At 35.5% G+C, this 20633-nt stretch overlaps 1 protein-coding gene across 16 annotated transcripts in view; it reads left to right on the forward strand.

The window, feature by feature from the left end:
* The first annotated feature begins 200 nt into the window (after positions 1-200).
* LOC143225538 (putative ATP-dependent RNA helicase DHX35) overlaps positions 201-20633 on the forward strand; it is a 111345-nt gene continuing 90912 nt past the window's right edge. For 9 of the 16 annotated variants that reach the window (XR_013013933.1, XM_076455169.1, XM_076455204.1 and 6 more), the window contains exons 1-2: positions 343-464; positions 13561-13696. Coding sequence is in view for 14 of the 16 variants with exons in the window: in XM_076455169.1 (XP_076311284.1) it covers positions 13666-13696 (31 nt within the window). In the remaining 2 variants the exon portion in view is untranslated. Of the gene's footprint in view, positions 486-12820; positions 12921-13560; positions 13697-20633 lie in introns of all 16 variants that reach the window. The other 7 variants (XM_076455177.1, XM_076455221.1, XM_076455265.1 and 4 more) reach the window with 5 other exon arrangements.

Genomic DNA, 20633 nt, shown 5'->3' on the forward strand with positions numbered 1-20633 from the left:
CGGTTCTCCGCTGGTACCACAGTAAGCTACGAATTTATAACGCTAAAATCAGGGGTTCGACTCCGCTCAGTGGGCTCAGCTGATAGCCCGATGTGGCTTTGCTGTAAGAAAACATACACACACTAATGACTAAACGATAGAAAGAAACTATTCACAAACAGAATATTAACTAAAAATAGAAATATAAAATGTTACTCTACAAACTAAGTACGTATTTTTCATGCCATTGTGTAATGACAGAAGAGTTGTCAAGATTTTAGAGTAATAATTACAATTAATAACAAGTAATTTTATTATGTACAAGGCAAACTGCTAAAAAGATCTATGATAAGTGCTCAAGATTATCAGTAGGGTAGGTATCCTTTTAAATATCACAGTTACCGACGAATGGTGCCATGATTAAATATTTAGTTCATTCAGGCTTAGTTCGTAGTTAGGCGTGTGAAATGTAGTAATTTATTAAGGTAAAGTATTTCGGTAACAAAGTACGATATATGTTTTATTTTACTCTATTATAATTAACAAAACAAAAGACATTGCAATTATATTTACACTTGAAGTTAACAGACGTTTTGATTTTATTGCTAATTTACTTTACTTGTCTGTAGCGTTATTGAATGAGTTACTTGGCCAACATAATATAGATACCTAGTCTGGGTTAACAGTAATAAAATAAATGATGAAAAAAATTGTACAACTTTAAAAAAATAACGTTAAATTAATGGATATTAGAAAATGTACTGAGATGTAGTTTTGACAAATATATAATGCACAAGGGTTTGAAAGGAGATTAATTTCAAAGATTAAAGATATGAAAGAGGGCTTCCAACTTGGAAGTTTTCATGTAAATTAAAATAATGTTGGTAAGCATGGAGAATTAGACATATTACAAAGTTGAATATAAAACAATTGACACAGAGTTTTGTGTATGTGTGTTACCTGAGCACTAACTCACTTCATCTGGTTGGTTGAGCATCACATTTAATGTGTCAAGTAATTTACATTTTGAAATGTAGCTGATCCAAAAGTAAGTTAACTCTTGATTAACTTTGCTCTAATTTTAATGTTGGAAAGATAGAGATTTCTTTTTTACCCATTATTATTACTCAGTTGTGGGAGTCAGCAGTAGTCATTTTATCTGTGTGTAGTTAAAGCTGGACAATGGGTTATCTCACTATCTGTGCTATGCCCCAGTGGGTATCAGAAGCCAGTTTCTAGTGTTTATGGATTTGCATATTTACCATTTTACCTCTGTGATAGTCACAATGGAATAATGAAAACCTTTTCTGCAAGACTTTGGTTGTGTACCAATTATTATCAAGGTGGAATCTAGTAAACTTAAAAGTAATGATATTTTATCATTAAAAAAGTATTAGACATTTCAGATCATTGAATTTACTTTGAAAATAGCTAAACTCATACTTAACACACTCCATCTTAAAAATAAACCTGACTTAGGAGAAAATCTTGAGTGATAAATGAATCCCTGCAAGCTTATTTAGTACAATATAATCTCATGAATGAAAACCAAAATGAATTCACCAAAAGGAAATGTTACCTTACTAATAGGAATTTGGTATTTTTAATTTTTAGATGATGATTCACATTAACTGGATGGTAGAAAGAATATGGACTTGATATACATATATTTTGAAAAAGGTTTTGATAAGATACCACACAAAAGATTAGGTAATAAAATCCAGTTTGTTGAGATTAGAGTAAAACTTGAATTGCATGGTGCTTGGATAAGATAAAATGTTATTGATGAAGTCAAGTAAAACTAGACCCTTGTTACCAGTGGAGTGCAGGAGTAGGTGCTTCTGTCTGCTGTTAATCACATTTATAGGGGCAAACTTAGTAAATTATTAAAGATTTCTAACATGAACATTTAACTATTTCAAGTTACTTTGAGGGTGTTGAGACACTGTAGAATTACTAGGATCAGCTGACTGACTAGATAAATATTTGGCAAATGTTCTTTAATGTGGGAATTGCAATATAATGTGTTTTGGTTATCTTAATTGTTATCCCACTTTTAATATAAAATAGAACCCACTTAATAATGTGACTGAAGAAAAGATATTGGCATAGGGTACAAAAATAGTTACTTAAACAAATGAGGTACTTCTTTGTTGCTCTTTAGAAAACTAATATTTATAGATGCATTGTTTTACTATCTTTGCTATGCAGTCTTTTTTTTCAATATTAAGTTTTCCACTTATTATGTGAATTGTTGCATAAATCATTGGGTTTATAATTTCCTTGATTTAACAGACAGAGGTGTGTTAAGGAAAGAAAGTGATGCATCAGTTATATTATTTGTGTTTTCAACCATTTATGTAATGTATCAGTTTTAACTAGCAGACAATATCAGAAGAGAATGAAAACACATGAGGAAACATGCATTATTCACCCTATTCAACAAAGAGGTTAGCAAAATGGTGTTCATAGGATTGATTATGTTACATTATAGTACTGCTGCAGCAAGATAGAGGGTTCAGGTGCTGGAATCTTATTAAAATAATGTTTTACTTTATAGCTATCAAACCTTTAAGGTACACTGTACAAGGATTTGATGTTTATGTTTAATCAGATAATCGTGTCTGCGTATTGGTCAAGAGTGATTGGAAGAAGTCTTTCGAGCATGAATATTGTGTTTAGTGTAAGAAGTTGAAAAATGGTAACAGTACAGAATTAAAGCATGAACCAGATTTGGTAAAGATGTGACAGTTTGGTGCAATAGAACTGACAGGGTAGTTAAGTTTATTTAATGAATAAATATGTTTTTGGAGTAGCAAGGTGATGCTAAAAGATTTACAGGGTTTATTAATATGAATTCTACCATGGACAATGTTGTAGGGTTTTGTATGGATGTAGTTTGTATGATAGTGTGGCACTAAGATGATAAGAGGATTTTTCTGACTTATTACTACAGCTTTTCCTTTAACTTCACTTAAATTGTATGTAGCCTTATGTGTACATGTTGTCTATGTACTGTTTTCTTTGTAAAATTATGTTTCGGGTCCTGTGTTTTAGAACTTATTTTCTTGATTTTGAATCTTCTGGGTGAAATTCATTTGATGATTTTTGTAGTTTGGAGAAGTGGTCTATTGAAATACTTGAGTAATCATTTTGTATTTATCTTTTTACAGATAGTAGCTTGTTCACTTTTCTCACTTGTTTATAGTTAATAAAACATAATAGGACTTTAAAATTCATACTCATCCATATTAGTGTTAACTATTTAAGTCTTCTTGTTTTGTTTCCAGCATAATTTTTCATACCTTCAAGAGCTATGAGATGATCATGTAAAGTAGTTAACTTGGTTTTGTTTCTTCAGTAAACCATTTTAATGTTCTGATTGTCTCAAACAGGCACTGAAGAAAGGTCATGTGATTTAATTTGAGATTAAAAAAAAGCTAGTCAATGTGTGTTTCTTTGATTGCTTATAACTCCTTACTGAAGTGCTTTACAATCATGTGTATTTAGGCCGAGCAAGTCCTATATTGTACAGTTGAATTTCTTATCCCTTACCTACCTTCACACCAACATTTAGCCTCCCCCTTCAATATTTGGATACATTCTGACCAGTTTGCTTTACAATTAAGTGATGAGATTAGCATACCTGTCTCATCTGAGTGGGCTTTGGACCAGTTTGCTCTTGTATATTATCATGCAGACTGTCCTTTTCTAGACCAACAATTGTTAGATTCTGTTATACCTATTTGAGGGTTGATCCTTGAATATTCTATAGCTATGACTCATGCCCAGTGTTCCAACCTTCATCTTAAACTCAACTCTTTTGCACAATACCATCCATCTCCTCTCTGAGGCTTTCCATCTGAGAGGTTTTCTAGTAACATTCTCTCCCACATTGGCTTGTTTGTCAACTTCAGCTGTTCTGACTTTGATATATTGTTTCTCTGTTGTTGGAACCTTCTAGGTTGATATGTAACCTTCACTTGCATCCATTTACTGGCATTTTTTCTTCTGGATTTATGTGTGTGTCTCCATTTTTGCAGTGTTATGTATGTAACACAATCCCTGAATTTTTTGAGTTTTAAGTTGTATCAACACAGTGACAGTGTATTGTTTCCAATCTTTTTGCCTGTTTCTTTTAGTCAGAGCCCAAATTGGTACCTGTTCCAGTTTTTGTCCTTCTGCTTCCCAATCCTTTCCAGGGTGCCTCATTTTGTCATTTTCTCTGATGACTCACGTCACTTCATTAACAGTATTGGTGATTACCTAGCAAGTTCTGGTTTGGAACTTGACTTGCTGACTTTCTTCATTAGTGGCTTTTTTTTGTCAATGGTTATTGGGTTCATCATGTTTATTGAAAGACTTTTTGATCATGTTTTTTTTCCCTGTCTCCCATCTCTCCTATACCTGTTTTCTTCCATCTGTCTTAGGATCAATGTTAGGACAGCATCTGTTGCAGGCAGTTTAGGACATATTGTCTCAGCAGGCCATCAGACCTATTCTACATGTTTTGCTGGGTTTCTGTTCCAGATTCTTTGTTGTTTCCAAGAAACCTGGAGACTAGAAGTCTGTCACTAATTCATCCTACCTCAATCAGTTTGTTCAACTGCCCTTTGTTACCATGAAATCATTTCTCACACTATGTTGGGCATTTTCTGTGGGCTTATTGGTTACAAAGATGGTTGTCAATGTTTTATCTACACATAACTGTCTCCACATTGTCTCATTTGTATCTTTGGTTTGTCCAGCATGGTATGGTTTACCATTTTCTCACACTATACTTTGGGCTTGTTTTTTACCTTTTATATTTGCTGTTGGGTGTTCAGAACATTTGATCATCATTTTCATGCTCTACAGGCTGATATTCCACAATAATAAGAATGATTAGCTTCTTCTGGTTCATTTTAAACTAGAGTTGGTTAGCCATAGTAATCAGCTTTTTCAAGTGGCTGCTCAGATTAGCTGGTTAATCAAATTGGAGAAGTCATCTCAATTGGGCTCAACCTCCTTCCCAGTGACTTTGATCCATGGAACTGTCAGTTGGCTGCACCCTTTCAGTTCCCTCACTTTCTTCTTGCAATATTATATTGCCTTTGCTGATATGGTTTTCAGTGATGCCACTGATTTCTCTAGATCATGTACATTTGTGATCCCTTCAGTGGGCTATTCATGATCAGTGTAACTTTACTTGGGATCCCTTGGCAGCTCCCATTATCCTTCCTCAAACCCTGATTGATAATCTGCTTTGGTGGTTTGGACAAGGTCCATACATTGACAGGCTTCCAGCTTTCACCTCATTCAGATCTATGTCTTTTTGGATGTATCCTTTAAGAACTGGGGTGCGTGGATCAATCACCAAGAAGTTCTTACATATCAACATCCTCAAGATTCTTGCAGTCATTTGGGCTTTGAATCACTTTCTTTCTCTTACCAGATACTGTTTGGTGATGATTCATTTTAAAAATTCTACAGTGGTAGCACAAATCAATCATCTAGGTAGCATCCAGAGTCTCTGTTTTTGAACATTGTATTTACTATATTGGGCCCACTCACACCACATTCAGTGAGGGGACCCTTCCAGGGAAGGCTCTGTTCTTTCAGTTTTCCTCCACTGGGTTCTAAACATCTACCCACGTTTGCTGTTTATGGTTACCCGTGAAAGGGAGAAGATGATCCTGGTGGTTGAGGTGTCCAACCCCAACACACCACTTTGGCCTAGAATTCCTGAAGATGGGTGGCCTCCCTTGGGTCATTTGGCTGGTTCGCTTGGACTAGGGTCAACCAAGTACCAGTGTTGAATGTTCTCAACAGGTGTTGTGGACATTGTATCAGATGTTGGTGTTTGGGTATTGTGCTCATGAAACCCTGGCATTGCTGCAGTGCCTTTGTTTGGCTTTGTAGTGCATCCCCTCATAGGGCTCCATGGTGGGTGGGGTCAGTGGGCACTGAAATGTTCCTTTTTTTCTTATGGATCCTCCAAATAAAATAGTGAAAAACTGTCCATAGGTAAACAACCATGTCTTGAAGATTCTGAGCAGCAATCTTCAACATCTGTAACATCTGAACCTCATTTTCTTATACTACATTTTCTTTCAGACAAACCTTTAGGGCAAATTTCTCCCTTTTCCATTCAGAAGGGACTAGAGGGACTTGCTGGCTCTCCAAAGTCAGTAATAAAGCCTTGCTTTGGTGACATACTGATAGAAACATCCACATCTCAACACAGTATACTCCTCTTGCATTCAAAGACAATTGGGATATACCTATTGAGGTTTCCAGTGTTGTCAGCGGCTCAGTCACTTGAAGACATCATGTCGTGGTTCTTGACATGTTCTCATTGTGGCGGCAAGGACCATGATGCCTATGAGTGTGAAACAGACCCTCATTGCATCAACTGCAATTGCTCTCACCCATCACACTTTCGTTTTTGCCCTAAATGGTTGGAAGGAAAAGAGGTGCAGCATTTTAAAACGATTCAAAACATTACTTACCCTGAGGTCTGAAAGTTGCTGTCTACCATTCATCTCAGATTTACACTGCTGCACTTCATTCCACTAATACAGTGAGAATGCAGATGGATCTCTCTGTGCCTCCAAAAGAATCATTCTTAAACTGCATGAAAAGTCTTTTGATCTTCATGGTTAAAAAAGTTGATGAATCAACTTCAACACTCATCTATGTCCCTAATGTACATTCCAGCAAATCCCAAGACCTACTTCCTTTGGTTCGGGGTACAGGCATTTCCTTGGATACATCTTCTTCTCCCACCCCAAAATGCAAAATGATCATTCGCTCACGTCATCAGTTGCTGGAGTCCTCTTCCAACAGCAAAGACCTGCCCAGTTGACCAAGGGTAGGATCCATGGACGTTGATAGACCTCCCTAGAATAAAGACAATAAAGAAAAAAGATGTGGTCTTAAACAGAGGGGTTCTTCACCAGATTTACCTGCACATAAATAAAAATGGCTACCCTGATACAATGAAACTCTTGAGGATTACGTTCTAATCTGGATGACATCAAAACACTGATTGCTTTCTACCATCCTGTATGTCTTTCCTTACAGGAAACATTTCTGAAACCTGCCAATACAGTCACCTTTTGGCAATTTTCTTTGTACAGAAATGACAGGCTGTATGATGGGAGAGTGCATTGAGAGGTTTCACTGTTGGTTGATCAGCATGCCCCAACCTTTCATTGCCACATGACACACCCTTGGAGGCTGTAGCCATCCGTGTTTCCTTGAGTCCTACCATCACTATTTGTTTTCTCTACCTGTTGCCTGAAGTGACCTATGATTAATCAGACCTTGATGCTGTCATTAAACAGTTGCTGTCTCTCTTTTTAATCCTGGGGGACTTTAATGGACATCATCCCCTCTCGGGAAGTGCTGATATTGATGGGAGGGGTTGCTCCGTAGAGTGTATGCTCTCTGATCACATACTTTCTCTTTTCAGTTGCAGTTCTTATGGTTATTTTCATGCACCTAGTCAGTCCTTTACTGTTTTTGATCTCTCAATTTTCTCTCCTTTTCTATTTACCCACTTTTCATGGAGGGTTGACAATAATCCACGAGGCAGTGATAATTTTCCTATAATTTTGAAAGAAACTGGCTGTGGTCGATGCCACCCAACCCACGTACCCTGTTGGAAGCTGGATCAAGGAAACTGGCCCTCATTGACTTCTCTCGCAGAACATGATCCTGCCATTGTCTGTAAGCCATCAATAGACGATTGTGTGGCAGCTTTAACAGACTGTATTATACAGGTAGCTGCTCAGTGTATACCTTTTTCTATGATATCCTCATCTGTGGTGGAAAATCCTGTCTGCGACATGGTTTGGATGGCTCAGAAACAGGCCTGGGACACTTTTTGTAGGTATCCCACACTCTCACACTGCATCGCTTTCCAGCAGGCCTGTGCACATGCCTGGTGGGTAAGATGTCAAACCCAGAAGGAATCCTTATTAAATTCACAACCAGTATATCTTCTACCACCAGTTCCAATGTCAAATCGGACAAGATTCAAAAGTTCAATTGGCACTATAATTCTGTCCCCCACTTTTCAGTATAAAGATTAATGCCATCACTGAATAACTCTCTCTTACTGTTGCAAACGAGCTCTATGTCGATGACTTTCATATCTCATGTCAGTCATCGAACATGAGGTATTTGAGCAGCAGCTACAGACTGCCTTCAATTGTTTACTGAAGTGGCCCGCAGCAAACGGCTTTAACTTCTCTCTCTAAAACTGTTTGCATGCACATTTGCAGCCAATGGGGTATTTATTCTGATCCTGAACTCCGTATCCGTGAAGTTGTGCTTCCTGTGATTCCCGAGACAAAGCTTATCTTTGGCCATCAGCTAATATTTATACCACACATCATGCAGCTGCAGGTCAAATGTACAAGAGCATCAAACATTTTCTGTGTCCTCTCTTTCTGGAAGGGCTTTCTGCACTTCCCCAGTTCAGAGCTTATACACAGAGACTCATGAACCTTCTTTGCATCTCTGCCATTTGTAATTGTCTTTATTGTATGCTTTGAAACTTCATTCTTTGCCAAAGCATCCCACCTGAGGATGTGTTTTCCTTCCTTGGTGGGCCATCTCTCTTCAGAACAGATGATCTGCCATTGCTCCTTTTGGCCTTTGTATCCAGGCACAGTTGGATGAATTGGGTCTGTCCTTGGATAACATTGCTGTATCCACTGGTCAGCTCATCCCACCATGGTTTCTGTAAAGCCTCCAAATGTGACCTATCTTTAAGTCATCTGAGAAAAGCAGACACTCCAAACTGGAAATATATTATCTGTTATTTGCTAAACATCTTTCGAACCATCTTTCCATTCCAACTTATACAGATGGTTCAAAATCAGGTGATTGTGTGGGCTCTGCCACGGTTTGTTGTGGTTTGATGGTTGTGCACAGAATCCCCACTACAGCTTCTGTGTTCATTCTGAACTGTACACTATTTCTCTTGCCCAGGATCACAAAGAAGCTAAGCAGTACTCAAGTTGCACTATTCATACTGACTTGCTCAGTTTTCTACTGGTCCTGGAATCGCTTCACATTGGTTCACACCCTCTTCTCACTGATGTTCAAAACCAACTGGCCCATTTCTCTTTAGCATCTACTTTTATCTAGTTTTTCAGGATACTGGGCCACATTAATATTAGCAGGAATGAGCTCGCTGACAGCGCACCTAAATCTATCTGCTCTAGCACTGTCACTGCTGTGCCTGTTCCATACGTGAACTATGGTCCTGTATTCAAAGCTTGGCTCCATGCTAGTTGGCAGTCAACTTGGAGTGAGCAACGTGAAAACAAGCTTTTCCAAATAAAACCTTCTCTTGGACTTTGGCTGTCTTGCTATCATAAGGATTGGAAAGAGGAAGTTGTTCTAACTAGGCTATGCATTGGTCACAGTTTTTAAATTCATCATTTTCTTTTATCTGGGATTAGTGCAGCATTTTGTTGTCATTATGACTCTCAAGGACGGCACCATTTTAAACATGTTCTGTCCCAAGGTTTATCTGTAACATTAGACAGTGTTATTGGTGATGGTAACACTGTCTAATTTGGAAATGTTTTTAGTTTTTTGAAGGCCATTAGTTTTTTTCATGCTATTGAAGTTTTTTAATTTTTACATAAGACCTTTTTTTTAATGTGATTCCCTTTTAAGAATCAAAGTTCGATTTGAAATTAGAAAATGGCTGAAATGTCAAATAACTCAAAACCAGGACTGGAAAGGCCAACTTCATGTGACTAACTCTACTGTTTGAACTACCCACTAGTTATCTTGGCTAGTTTTAATTAAAATTTTGCTACAAGTCTTCTAAAACTTTTATTGCTTTACTTTATAAAAATGGTCATAACATCAAATAACTCGGAACCAGGACTGGAAAGGTCAACTTTAGGTGACTAACGGTGGTTTTTTAATGTACCTGTTAGTCTTCCTGGCGAGTTATGATAATTGCAATTATGTTACAGAAAGTTCTTTACAACTTAATCAGTGATGTTGAGAAAACCCACATGTAGAGAAATATATATGCAAAAACGGCTCGTTTGGATTGAGAAAATATTTTACATAGAAGAGCGAACAACGTTTCGATCTTCTTTGGTCATCGTTGTGAACCTGACGATATTGCATATATATTTCTTTACAACTTGTTTCACTTAATTTCTCTCTTACTACTGTAGACTAAATGTAAAAATTGGTTTTAATGCTATTTATGTTTTTTTAAAACTTTGTTTTGTTTTACCATAATTTACTTTTATGAATTTTACTAATTTTACTTTAATTTCAATGTTTTACTGAACGTTTGGTACAGAAACCAAACCAATCAACCAATCAGAGCACATTCATCTCTTTACGTATTGTGTTTCCAGGTGCTTTCAGTCTGGTAGAGGACCATCTCTTTCCTACACCGACAACATTTATCTGGTGGAGTGGTCCTTAGATTCCATCATATTTTGGGGGCTTAGCTTTCTGTGGGATTTTACCCAAGAAGATGTATTTGCCACATACTTCAATCACAAATTACTTCTCTTTTGGTCCTCTGTACCTCATCCTTGAGCTCTGGCTGTCTTTGTCTTCAGCCAGGATTGGCCCTACAATTTCCTTTATGCCTATTCTCCTCCCTGATTACTTTATTGAGTGATCTCTCTCTTCCACATCTCTCTGTGTTGAGCCCTTTTTATTACTCCTTATTGGCCAGCTCATCCATAGTTTCCACATTTACATCAAATTTCCCTCCATTTCTCCTACCCTTGACTCCCTTCCTTTTTTCTCAACCTCGTTTACCAATTTTTCATCCAGCCATCAACATCTTTTGTTTTCGTGTCTGACATTTGTTTCATCCTTGGAAAGGAAATCAGGTTTGTTCTATAGAGTAGCTTTCCATTTGGCTTTTTCCATACATCCTTCTTCAATCTAGATGTATCATTTCAAAGGGAAGGTGTTTCACATTTGGCCTGTAACACTATGATTCTCTACTGACTGACCTACTATGGTTTGTGTGGTTGAATTTTGCACACGGCTTATCTGGCTGTGTTATCCCATACCTTTCATTTTTCCCAATATCTTAAATATTTTGATTCCCCTGTTCTTACCATGCTATTGCATTTTTTTTTGATTCATCATCACTGCAAATGATTCAGTCTTCCAGAATGGAATCTTAAGGTAGTCTTCCATTCCTTTATTTTACCTCCACTTGAAACTTTTTCCTTGTGAGTGCTCCATGTTTCACCTAACCCTTAAAACATGATTGCTTTTCCTCTTAGCCTGTGGACCTTGAAGGTCTGACGTATTTGCTGTTGAGATTTCACATACAGTTTACAACCCTACCTATCTTCTTTATCTGGATCATTACTCTGTCAAGTTACTGAGGTCTTGTTAGTTACTGGAGGGAATCCTATTGTAGGGTTTGTTGACCACATCTAATCTATGGCAGTTCTTCAAGTACTAAGACTTAGTAAGCCTATATTCATACTTTTTTTTTCCTTTCAGGGGCCCTTGCTTCATTTAATATTTACATGTGAATCCTGTTCTTTAGTGAATAGTGCCTGACCAGGCATTCTTCAATTACAAATCTGCATAGTACAGCCATGTTGACTCAAGTTTTAACTTCCATGGCATTGCAGTGCTCATTGTTGAGATGGAGTGTTTCACAAGAGTGGTTGTAGGCAAATATTCTTTCAATGTACTTGTTTAAAAACTTACCTTTTCTGGATCATATCACTCATGGACTGCATTGGTAAAACAGAAGGAGATGACTGTTCATCCCTGTCACACCTTATATTTAATAAATTGATATAATCTACTTTTCCAAATAGGGTTTTGTAGTCACTAGTTGCACTGGCTCAGGTAATGAGGATCCTCTGGATTTTCCAGCATATTCTCACTCTCCTTTTCTTCAACTAGACTGTGGTGGGTGTCCTTACAACTTTCTGATTCCAAGCTGCTGGGGTTGTTGACCATGGATCCGCCTTCCTGAATGGGCTCTACATACAGATGACTATAAGAATTTATTGCAGAGTAAGTGGTGATGTGCTGTTGGTGTAGATGATGTGATGTCCTCTAATATATAATATACACAAAGGAGTGAGATGTCAAATTGTGGTTTACCCCTCAGTTGGGAGCTTTCATCCTACCCTCATGTGGATGTTGTTACCCTGCTGCTGGGTGTTGGATTTAGAGTAGATCCAATCAACATAAGTCCTCACACATGTTTGTGGTTGTATGTATGCCTCCCTTCATTGTACTTACTCTGTCGTGTGGGCCACGGTGAAATTAAAGGAGATTGTATTGGATCAGTCATTTTGCTGTACCTCATTTTATCTTATGCCAAGGACGTTATTGTTTTTCGGATGGTTCCAGTAAGTTTTGCAGTTGGGGAGTTGATTTTTAGAATAGAGACATCATTTTGATACTGGCTATCAAGTCCCCAGATTGATAGATTTGAGATATCACATGTCATACAGAGGAGTAAAAGTGGTTCTAGTATAATTCTCATCCTACTCTGCATGAATGACAGTTCACAGTGGAATTGGTTTTGGATGTAGTTAACTTACTGAGTACGGATCATCATGTTGTAGCCACTATATATCTCGGGACATATCCGTTAATTTACACACTTTTATTACTGTATGGGATTGACTTCTGTATACATTTCTTGGTTGACATCACTATCCTGCTACAGTTATCTCCAATTTGAATGTGCTTTACTCTTTTCTGCCCTTACCTCCTACCCATTTTCTGGATTGACAAAGAGTATATCTAGTTCAGAAATGTTGCAATTTCATCATCAGAGTTTGTGTTTTTGATCTGATTCTTTCATTTCTAGGGGTATTCTCAAGACACCTTTATGGGTTACTTCTGTCATTTCCTTGTACTGGTCCTGTCTCCTATTCAATGTGTAATTCTAGCTAATCTTTTGAGAAGAAGTAAGTACTGTATTGGAAGTTACAATTTTCCAATACTGAAAATGTATTTCCGATCCACTCACACTTCCTACCCTTCCTCACCATTTTCCTCTGGTGTTACTTTTGCCAGTCTTCAAAGCAATAGTTTGATAGAGGTGTATAGAGGGAGATGCAGGCACTACATATGTCATGCTCCAAATGGTGGAGAAGTGATGCATGATGATTTGCATGAGAGACATGTTGGAATCATTTGATTTCAGTAGGGGAAGAACAAAAGTTTGGAGGCATGCATAAAGAAAAAGGTTTACTTGTATAGGACAGCACTGGATTAGAATAGTTAATCTTGTGAGAGGTAGTAGGAAGCTATTGGAAATAGATTTTCAGTATAGGAATGTTATAACACTTAATTATTTTAGTCTGTAAGAACCAGTAAACCTGAAAAACATTTGTCGGATGCCTTAAATATGGTTTGAAATATAAAACTGTACATGAATAATTTATAATAAGAACCTAAAACTGATGAAATGTTAAGTTATGAGTAAAGTACTTTTCCAGATAACCAGGAGTAATGTTTACAATGGTGAAGTTTACATTTTTAATGCAGTAAAATTCTGTTTGGCTCTTTCTTTCAAGATATTTTTTTTACCTTATTATTTTACAGTATGAAGGTAATTTTCAAGTTTGAAAAAATCTGTGATTAGAGAGAGCTGTCTAGAAAAGAAAAGTCAATAGTATTTTATCCTTGTGGACTTGTATATTGGAGAAAATGTCCTTCAAACCAAAGTTTTTGAAACCAGGTACATATATTTCAGTGTTTGTGAATATTTGTGTGAATGTGTTCTTTTGTTATTTTTTGCTCTTTTCTACAAACAGTTCATATCTTGACATCTCTATATCAAAATTTTTAATTTTGTAAAAGTTTACTATGTTTTGTATATAGACAGATTTGAAACTTCAGACCCTACTATATATTTACTCATTTACCTAAAAACTTCTGTCTTAAGTAATAAGATATTTTTAGCATACCTATGCTTCAAGAACTGTTCCTCCCACATGCTTGTCACATCACCACTTTTGTTTCCTTTGTTTACTTAATGATTTTATTGTATTCATTCAGAATTTTATATTAATTGAAAGGCTTTAAGGTGAAAGGAGGTACCCTGCTGAGAAAAATCCCTTGTTTTTGAGTGTTCTTAAGTTCAATCCACCCTTTTTCCTTTAAATCCAGTTCTTCAAATTTTTCTGGTTCTGAATTTTGCTGGATTACTTATTTATTGTAGTTTCAAATACTATTTTTATGCCCTATAAATATAGATATATAACTATTTCCTTATTTTCACTTTCACTAATTTTTAGTCATTTTTCATTGTAGGCATTCTGGCCTACAATAATTTAGAGGCAAGAATACCAGATTTCAATTTTATATTTTTAGAAATAAAATGAATTTGAAGCAGCAATTTACCCTTGGAACAATTTCTCATCAAGTTTTTAAATAATTTTGAATTATGAAGGGAAAAATGAAATGTGTAAATGGTACTTGGACTTTTAAGCGATATCTGTTGATAGCACTGAGTAAACTCAACAGAGAAAGGCCTGTATTAATAGAAATTCATTTTAATTCTAGAAATATAAATTGTGATCAGTCACTGTTTTTGTTGCATGACATTTGTTTTCTGAATGTAATATAACAGGAAGAGAAATATTAGATTTTGCCATGCTTTTAGTGACTAGTGAAAATTTCATTATGTTCTAATAATTGAAGCTTTTTATACTTAATATAAATTTACATATGTGTTTGTATCACTGGATACTTTATTTCTACATGTTTAGATTTGAGAAAACAGAATATATAAAATATTAACTTCTGTTTTGTGAAGTTACTTGCATAAATCAAAAGTGAAATTCAATTTATTCATGAATGTAACTAATAAAACATACAGTTACTGTTCTTAATGTCTTATAAAAATTAAAATATACTGTTTCATAAGTTGGGTATGGTTATTGTGATTTCAGTAATATTTTGACACAAGTTAGTTCATAAATCCAAAAGGAGAACGTTGTTTTTCAAGCACTGTAAGTCTGTCAGCACAGTTTAAATTGGATTTTTTTTTAGATCATTGTAAGTACATATAAGCAATAGAGGTTAGCAACTAAGCCTACAGATGTATAACATAATGTACACTGCTGGCCAAAATCTTAAGGCCATTGAACATAAAGAAAAAATATGCATTTTGCATTGTTAGACTCAACCACTTATTTGAGTAGAGCTTCGAAAGATGAAAATAAGAAAAGGGAAAATAAAAATAAAAAACCTTTTTGGCATTTAATAGGGAAAATGTAAACACTATGAAATTAGTCTAAATACCAGCTGGTCAAAAGTTTAAGACCATACCAAAAAGAAGTCCTAAACAGGGTAGGAAATGCCCAACAAGTGGTTATTCACATGTCATATATAAAAGTTGATGTATATAAGGGATCATTTCCAAAAATTGGAAGAGATGAGCAGGAGGAGTCCACCATGTTTAATTCACTAAACATAATGACAGCTCAGCAGATAGAAAAGATAAAAGGTTTTTATTTAAATACTAGCTTTTCAATATTGGTAATTTGATTTCCTAATTTGTACAAAACTAGACTTTGTATATTGACATAACAAAAATATAATTTGAGCCAGTGCTGCCTTCATCAAACCGTATGGCTCACAAAAATTGATGTTCAGGTGTGTATTAACTTTTAAGGTAAGAAATCAAATAATCTATTTTTATAAAAAAAAAAAAATTGAATTGTAATCTGCCATTTAATACCAAATTTAATGATGCAAATTTATAAAATAGTAGTTCAATAATATTTTGAATGTGCATTCACGAACATGATTACATGGCCTTTCACCCATGAAAAAGTTTAAATAATGCACCTAAGAGTGCAGAACAGAAACATGTACAGAGCAATCACTGTCTTGTATCTATTTTAATTTAACTGTTTCTAACTGAGACATCTAATTCCTTTTACTGCTTAATTTGAATATCACAAGATAAACTTGTTCTATATTTTCTTATTTTGCTATTACTCAAAGTCTGCAGACACTTTAATACCTTATATATGTAAAAGTGGCTGGTATGGGTAGAGAAAGCACTATGTAGACCATATGTTTGAAGGAGATTGTAACCCTTTCTTTCTTTGTGAACCTGACTATGACCGAAGAAAGTCGAAACATTGTTTGCTCCTCTACGTAGTGCTTTCTCTACCTATACCCGCCGTTTTTACATATAATTTTCTTTACAAGTGGGTTTTCTCATCACCAAACACTTTAATACCTGTTTTTAACCCAGGGACCACCATCAAGAATATAGTTTCCAATGTATAAATGCAATATTAGTTATACTCATAGCATTCACTGTTGTGACTAGAAAAGTTTTTTCAGGCTTCCCCATGATTCAAGTTGCTTATGAAATTGAGCAGGTGGTTCACACTTTGAACTCAAATTGAGATTTCATTTCTATCTGTATCTACTGACAAAGCTATAATCATTCTCCTTTCATGTGTTAAAATTGGTGTATTTGTGTAGTTTCTCTTTAAAATGAATGACACTTCAGGGATAAGATTATCAGGGGAAATGGTCTCTCTGTCTCTTTGAGCTTATGGTTCAGCATGTGAGGGGAGATAGTCTCTTTCTTTGTGCTTGTTTGTGTATATTAGCTTGTTCATCATCCTGAATTTGTGGACCCTTATACACTTAAACAAAAGTATTTTGACAATAAGACAACCATATTATGTTTGTTTGGACAATTGCTGTTTGTATCCAGGCATTTCAAGAACACAGGACCTCTTTTCCTAAATTGACATTTCAGCATTGGTGGTATATTGTATTTGCCAAAGATAGGTCTGTGGCAGAGAGTACTCTTGCCTGAACAATCACTAGTTAACCACAAATTACTCCTGTCATCACAAACTGTTAATATGCTTGTAGGAAACATTAGTATTCTGATGGGTATGACCTTATTCCTGGTATTCATCTCAGTTGAAATTGGACACTGACAACTCTTGAGTGAAGAACATGACTGGGAGGATTTTGTTGTTAGGTCATTGCTTTGATTTACTCCTTTTTTGTATAAATTAGACACTTTATGTGAACCTTCAGGTAGTGATTAGTATTGAAAGAAAGTGTTTATCTCTTCTAAGCTTGCTTACTGTAATGATACCATTTATGTCTTGTTGTCAGAATAAAATAAACTATTCTCTACAATATGGTTTGTAACAAACAGCATTCTTCATCCACAGCAGTACCATTCTTACCAACTGAATATATTAAAACCAAAACATCAAACAAAATTAGTCTGTTAAATCACATGAAAAATACAGGTCATAGGAGGTTGTAAGTAGTATTTGAAACATATTTTCCATCAAGATACTTTTTTTATATTTGTATTATGTTTTAAAGAAAATGGTCATTAGTTATATGAAACAAAAATTGGTTTTATGGGAATTAATTTGATATCAAACTATATACACTGCTGGCCAAACTCTTAAGGCCAATGAACATAAAGAAAAAATATGCATTTTGTATTGTTAGACTCAACCACTTATTTGAGTAGAGCTTCGAAAGATGAAAATAAAAATAGAACTTTTTCAGCATTTAATAGGGAAAATGTGAACACTATGAAATTAACCTAAATACTAGCTGGTCAAAAGTTTAAGATTATACCAAAAAGAAGTCCTAAACAGGATAGGAAATGCACAACAAGAGATCTCAGTAGTGAGTTGCACGGCTGTCATTGCAAATAACTTCGAACATTCGCTTTGGCATGGTCGATATTAGTGTTTGTAGAAGGCTGGCTGAAATGTTATTTCAAGTGGTGAAGATGGCTTCACGAAGATCATGCACTGTTTGGAATTGATGTTCATTTCTATAAATTTCCCCTGCCATCGGCCCCCAAACATTTTCAGTGGGGTTCAGTTTGGGTGAACACGCTGGATGGTCCAAAAGAATCACGTTATTCGCCATGACAAAGTCCTTTGTCCTGTGGGCATTGTGGACTGCAGAATTGTCCTGCTGAAAGATCCAGTCATTTTCACACAAGCGAGGACCTTCAGTCAGTAAGGATGCTCTCTCCAACATGCCAGTGTAGCCAGCTGCTGTTTGATGCCCCTGTATAACCTGAAGCTCCATTGTTCCATTGAAGGAAAAAGCACCCCAGATCATGATGGAACCTCCTCCACTGTGTCATGTAGAAAATGTCTCCAGTGGAATATTCTTATCACGCCAGTAATGTTGGAAGCCATCTGGACCATCAAGGTTAAATTTTTTTTCATCAGAGAACAAAACCTTTTTCCACTTTTCTGTGTCCCATGTTTGGTGCTTTTCAGCAAAGTTTAACCGAGCTGTTTCATGGTGTGGAAGGAGGCGTGGTCTTTGAAGACCTTTACAGTTTTTAAAGTCTTTCTCTCCTAGATACCATCTTATTGTTCTTGAGCTGCATTCTGCGTCCGTGAGGGCTTTAATCTGGTTCATTGGCCCGCTGGTGTCTTGCCGGACAATCCGTCAAATCCTCCTGCTAAATACCAGCAAAATGTTTTTGGGCTGACCACTTGAAATTCTCATTCTGTATCCCTCAGAGTCTTTTAAGAAATTTGCAACAGCAGTTCTACTATGTTTAATCTCACCAGCAATGGCACATTGAGAGAGATCTTGCTTTTGCAGCTCGACAATTCTTCCACCTTCAAACTCTGTCAACTTTTTAGCCTTTGCCATGTTTTTACCCAATGTAACACAGGAGATGTCAGTGGGAGATGTTAACAATGCTAATGCTTGAACACAAATGACAAATATTGTTACTTGTTTACCCATTATTGCTTAATTTCAGTATGGTCTTAAACTTTTGACCAGCTAGTATTTAGGCTAATTTCATAGTGTTCACCTTTTCCATATCAAATGCTAAAATGTTTTTTATTTTTACCTTTTCATATTTTCATCTTTTGAAGCTCTACTTAAATAAATGGTTGAGTCTAACAATGCAATATGCATATTTTTTTTTATGTTCATTGGCCTTAAGAATTTGGCCAGCAGTGTATCTTTTCAGAAGGAAAACAAATGACTAAGCTTTAGTTGTGTTGATAAGAATGTATTAAACCATTAGAGACATGTATTTCATGAATGATATTCAAAGCTTGACTTGTCCACACCTGAACTTATTCTGAAATAAAGCACATTTTCTGTCCATATTGTAGATCAGATCAGACATATATGCTCATGGATGTAAGCTTTGAACTCAGTCTATTAGATTTATATTTAATAGAAAATTGTGGATTTCTGTAGTAAAATTAGAGGGGAAAAATTGCTATGTAGAAGAACATTTATGTTGTGTACTAAATGTTGATTGTTTTTGACTATGAAGCTTATAAACCACACTCATCTATGTTTTTATTTCCATGTTATTTTGAAATTTAGTAAGCCTATGGAGAAGGATTTTTGGTTTGATCTTAAAAAATCTCTCATGAACCAGTGAGGAACATTTTTGTTGTAAAAAAGAAATTACTTAAAGAAGGCATTTTTCACATTATTTTAGCATTGAGGCTGTGAGAAAGTGATTTGAAAAAGGTAAGGTGACTGAAATCCGTCAGCACATCAGGAACTTAATGGCTAAGTGTAAGAAACATGAAAGTCTTTAACTGACATGCAGGGGTGAACAGGAACTGTTCAGAACCACCTTGATAGGTATTGTGCAGCAAACTGAATAAAGTAATATGCCTGTAGATGCTTTCAAAGTTTTTCTGTCTGTTCATCCTACTGCTGACTATTATAATACTTTGACCTTCCCTACTAAATTACAGATGAAATCCTTGGTTTTAGTATCTCAGTTGAAAGCTAAATTTAAAAAAGCAATATCAGAAGCTTAAAATGATGGCAGTTGCTGAATTAATGATATTAAGAATGTAGTTTTATTGATGTATATTGAATTTACTTCCAGTGGGTAGACTTATTAGAACAAGTTAATATGGAGACAATGCTGTATTTCATTTTAAAAAGTACCAATTAACAGTGAAAACTTTGTCTTGAAATTGTTCAAAAAAAATGTCAAAAAATCATCCCTTTCAGTGTTCCTGTTTAGAGCATATTTTTATCCCTTTTGCAACAGGCTTAGTATAATATACATGAATTCATCTTTACATTTCCACATGTTAAGTATTTGCACAAAAACTGTTGATACAACATGTGTATCTTCACCAAATTTGGTAGACTTTTAGTATAGATTACAATTTTTTTTGTACACAGAAAATCAGATTTTTTAATGAAATATTTTACTGCAGATTTGTTTGTGAAAAGATTGAGTCTGTTTCATTACTAATCTGAGTGCAAAGTTATTTCATATTATGATTAAAAATATTCTTCGTTCAAGAAGTCTCTTATATTATTTATGTAATCTCTAAAACTTTATAAATACATTTCAAATGTTTGTTTTGAGTAAAACTTTATAATTTGTTATTTTCTATTCCCCAATTCTGTGGGGTCTGTCAGTTGACCAATCTCATATCATAAAAAAATTAGGAAATAATTATAAATTGTCCTTTTTGTGCCAAAATGACTACATATTGTGACATTAAAATGCAAATGTTTAGTGTAAGTAGCTTAAGTCTCATAACACCTTATGTTTGTTATTATATTGACCTTCCAGTCATACCTAGCTAACATTACATAATATGTATTGGTGGGGTGCACATGCACACGTTACATGTCCA

The sequence above is a fragment of the Tachypleus tridentatus genome, chromosome 1 (assembly GCF_004210375.1).
Source record: "Tachypleus tridentatus isolate NWPU-2018 chromosome 1, ASM421037v1, whole genome shotgun sequence".
Lineage (NCBI taxonomy): Eukaryota > Metazoa > Arthropoda > Merostomata > Xiphosura > Limulidae > Tachypleus > Tachypleus tridentatus.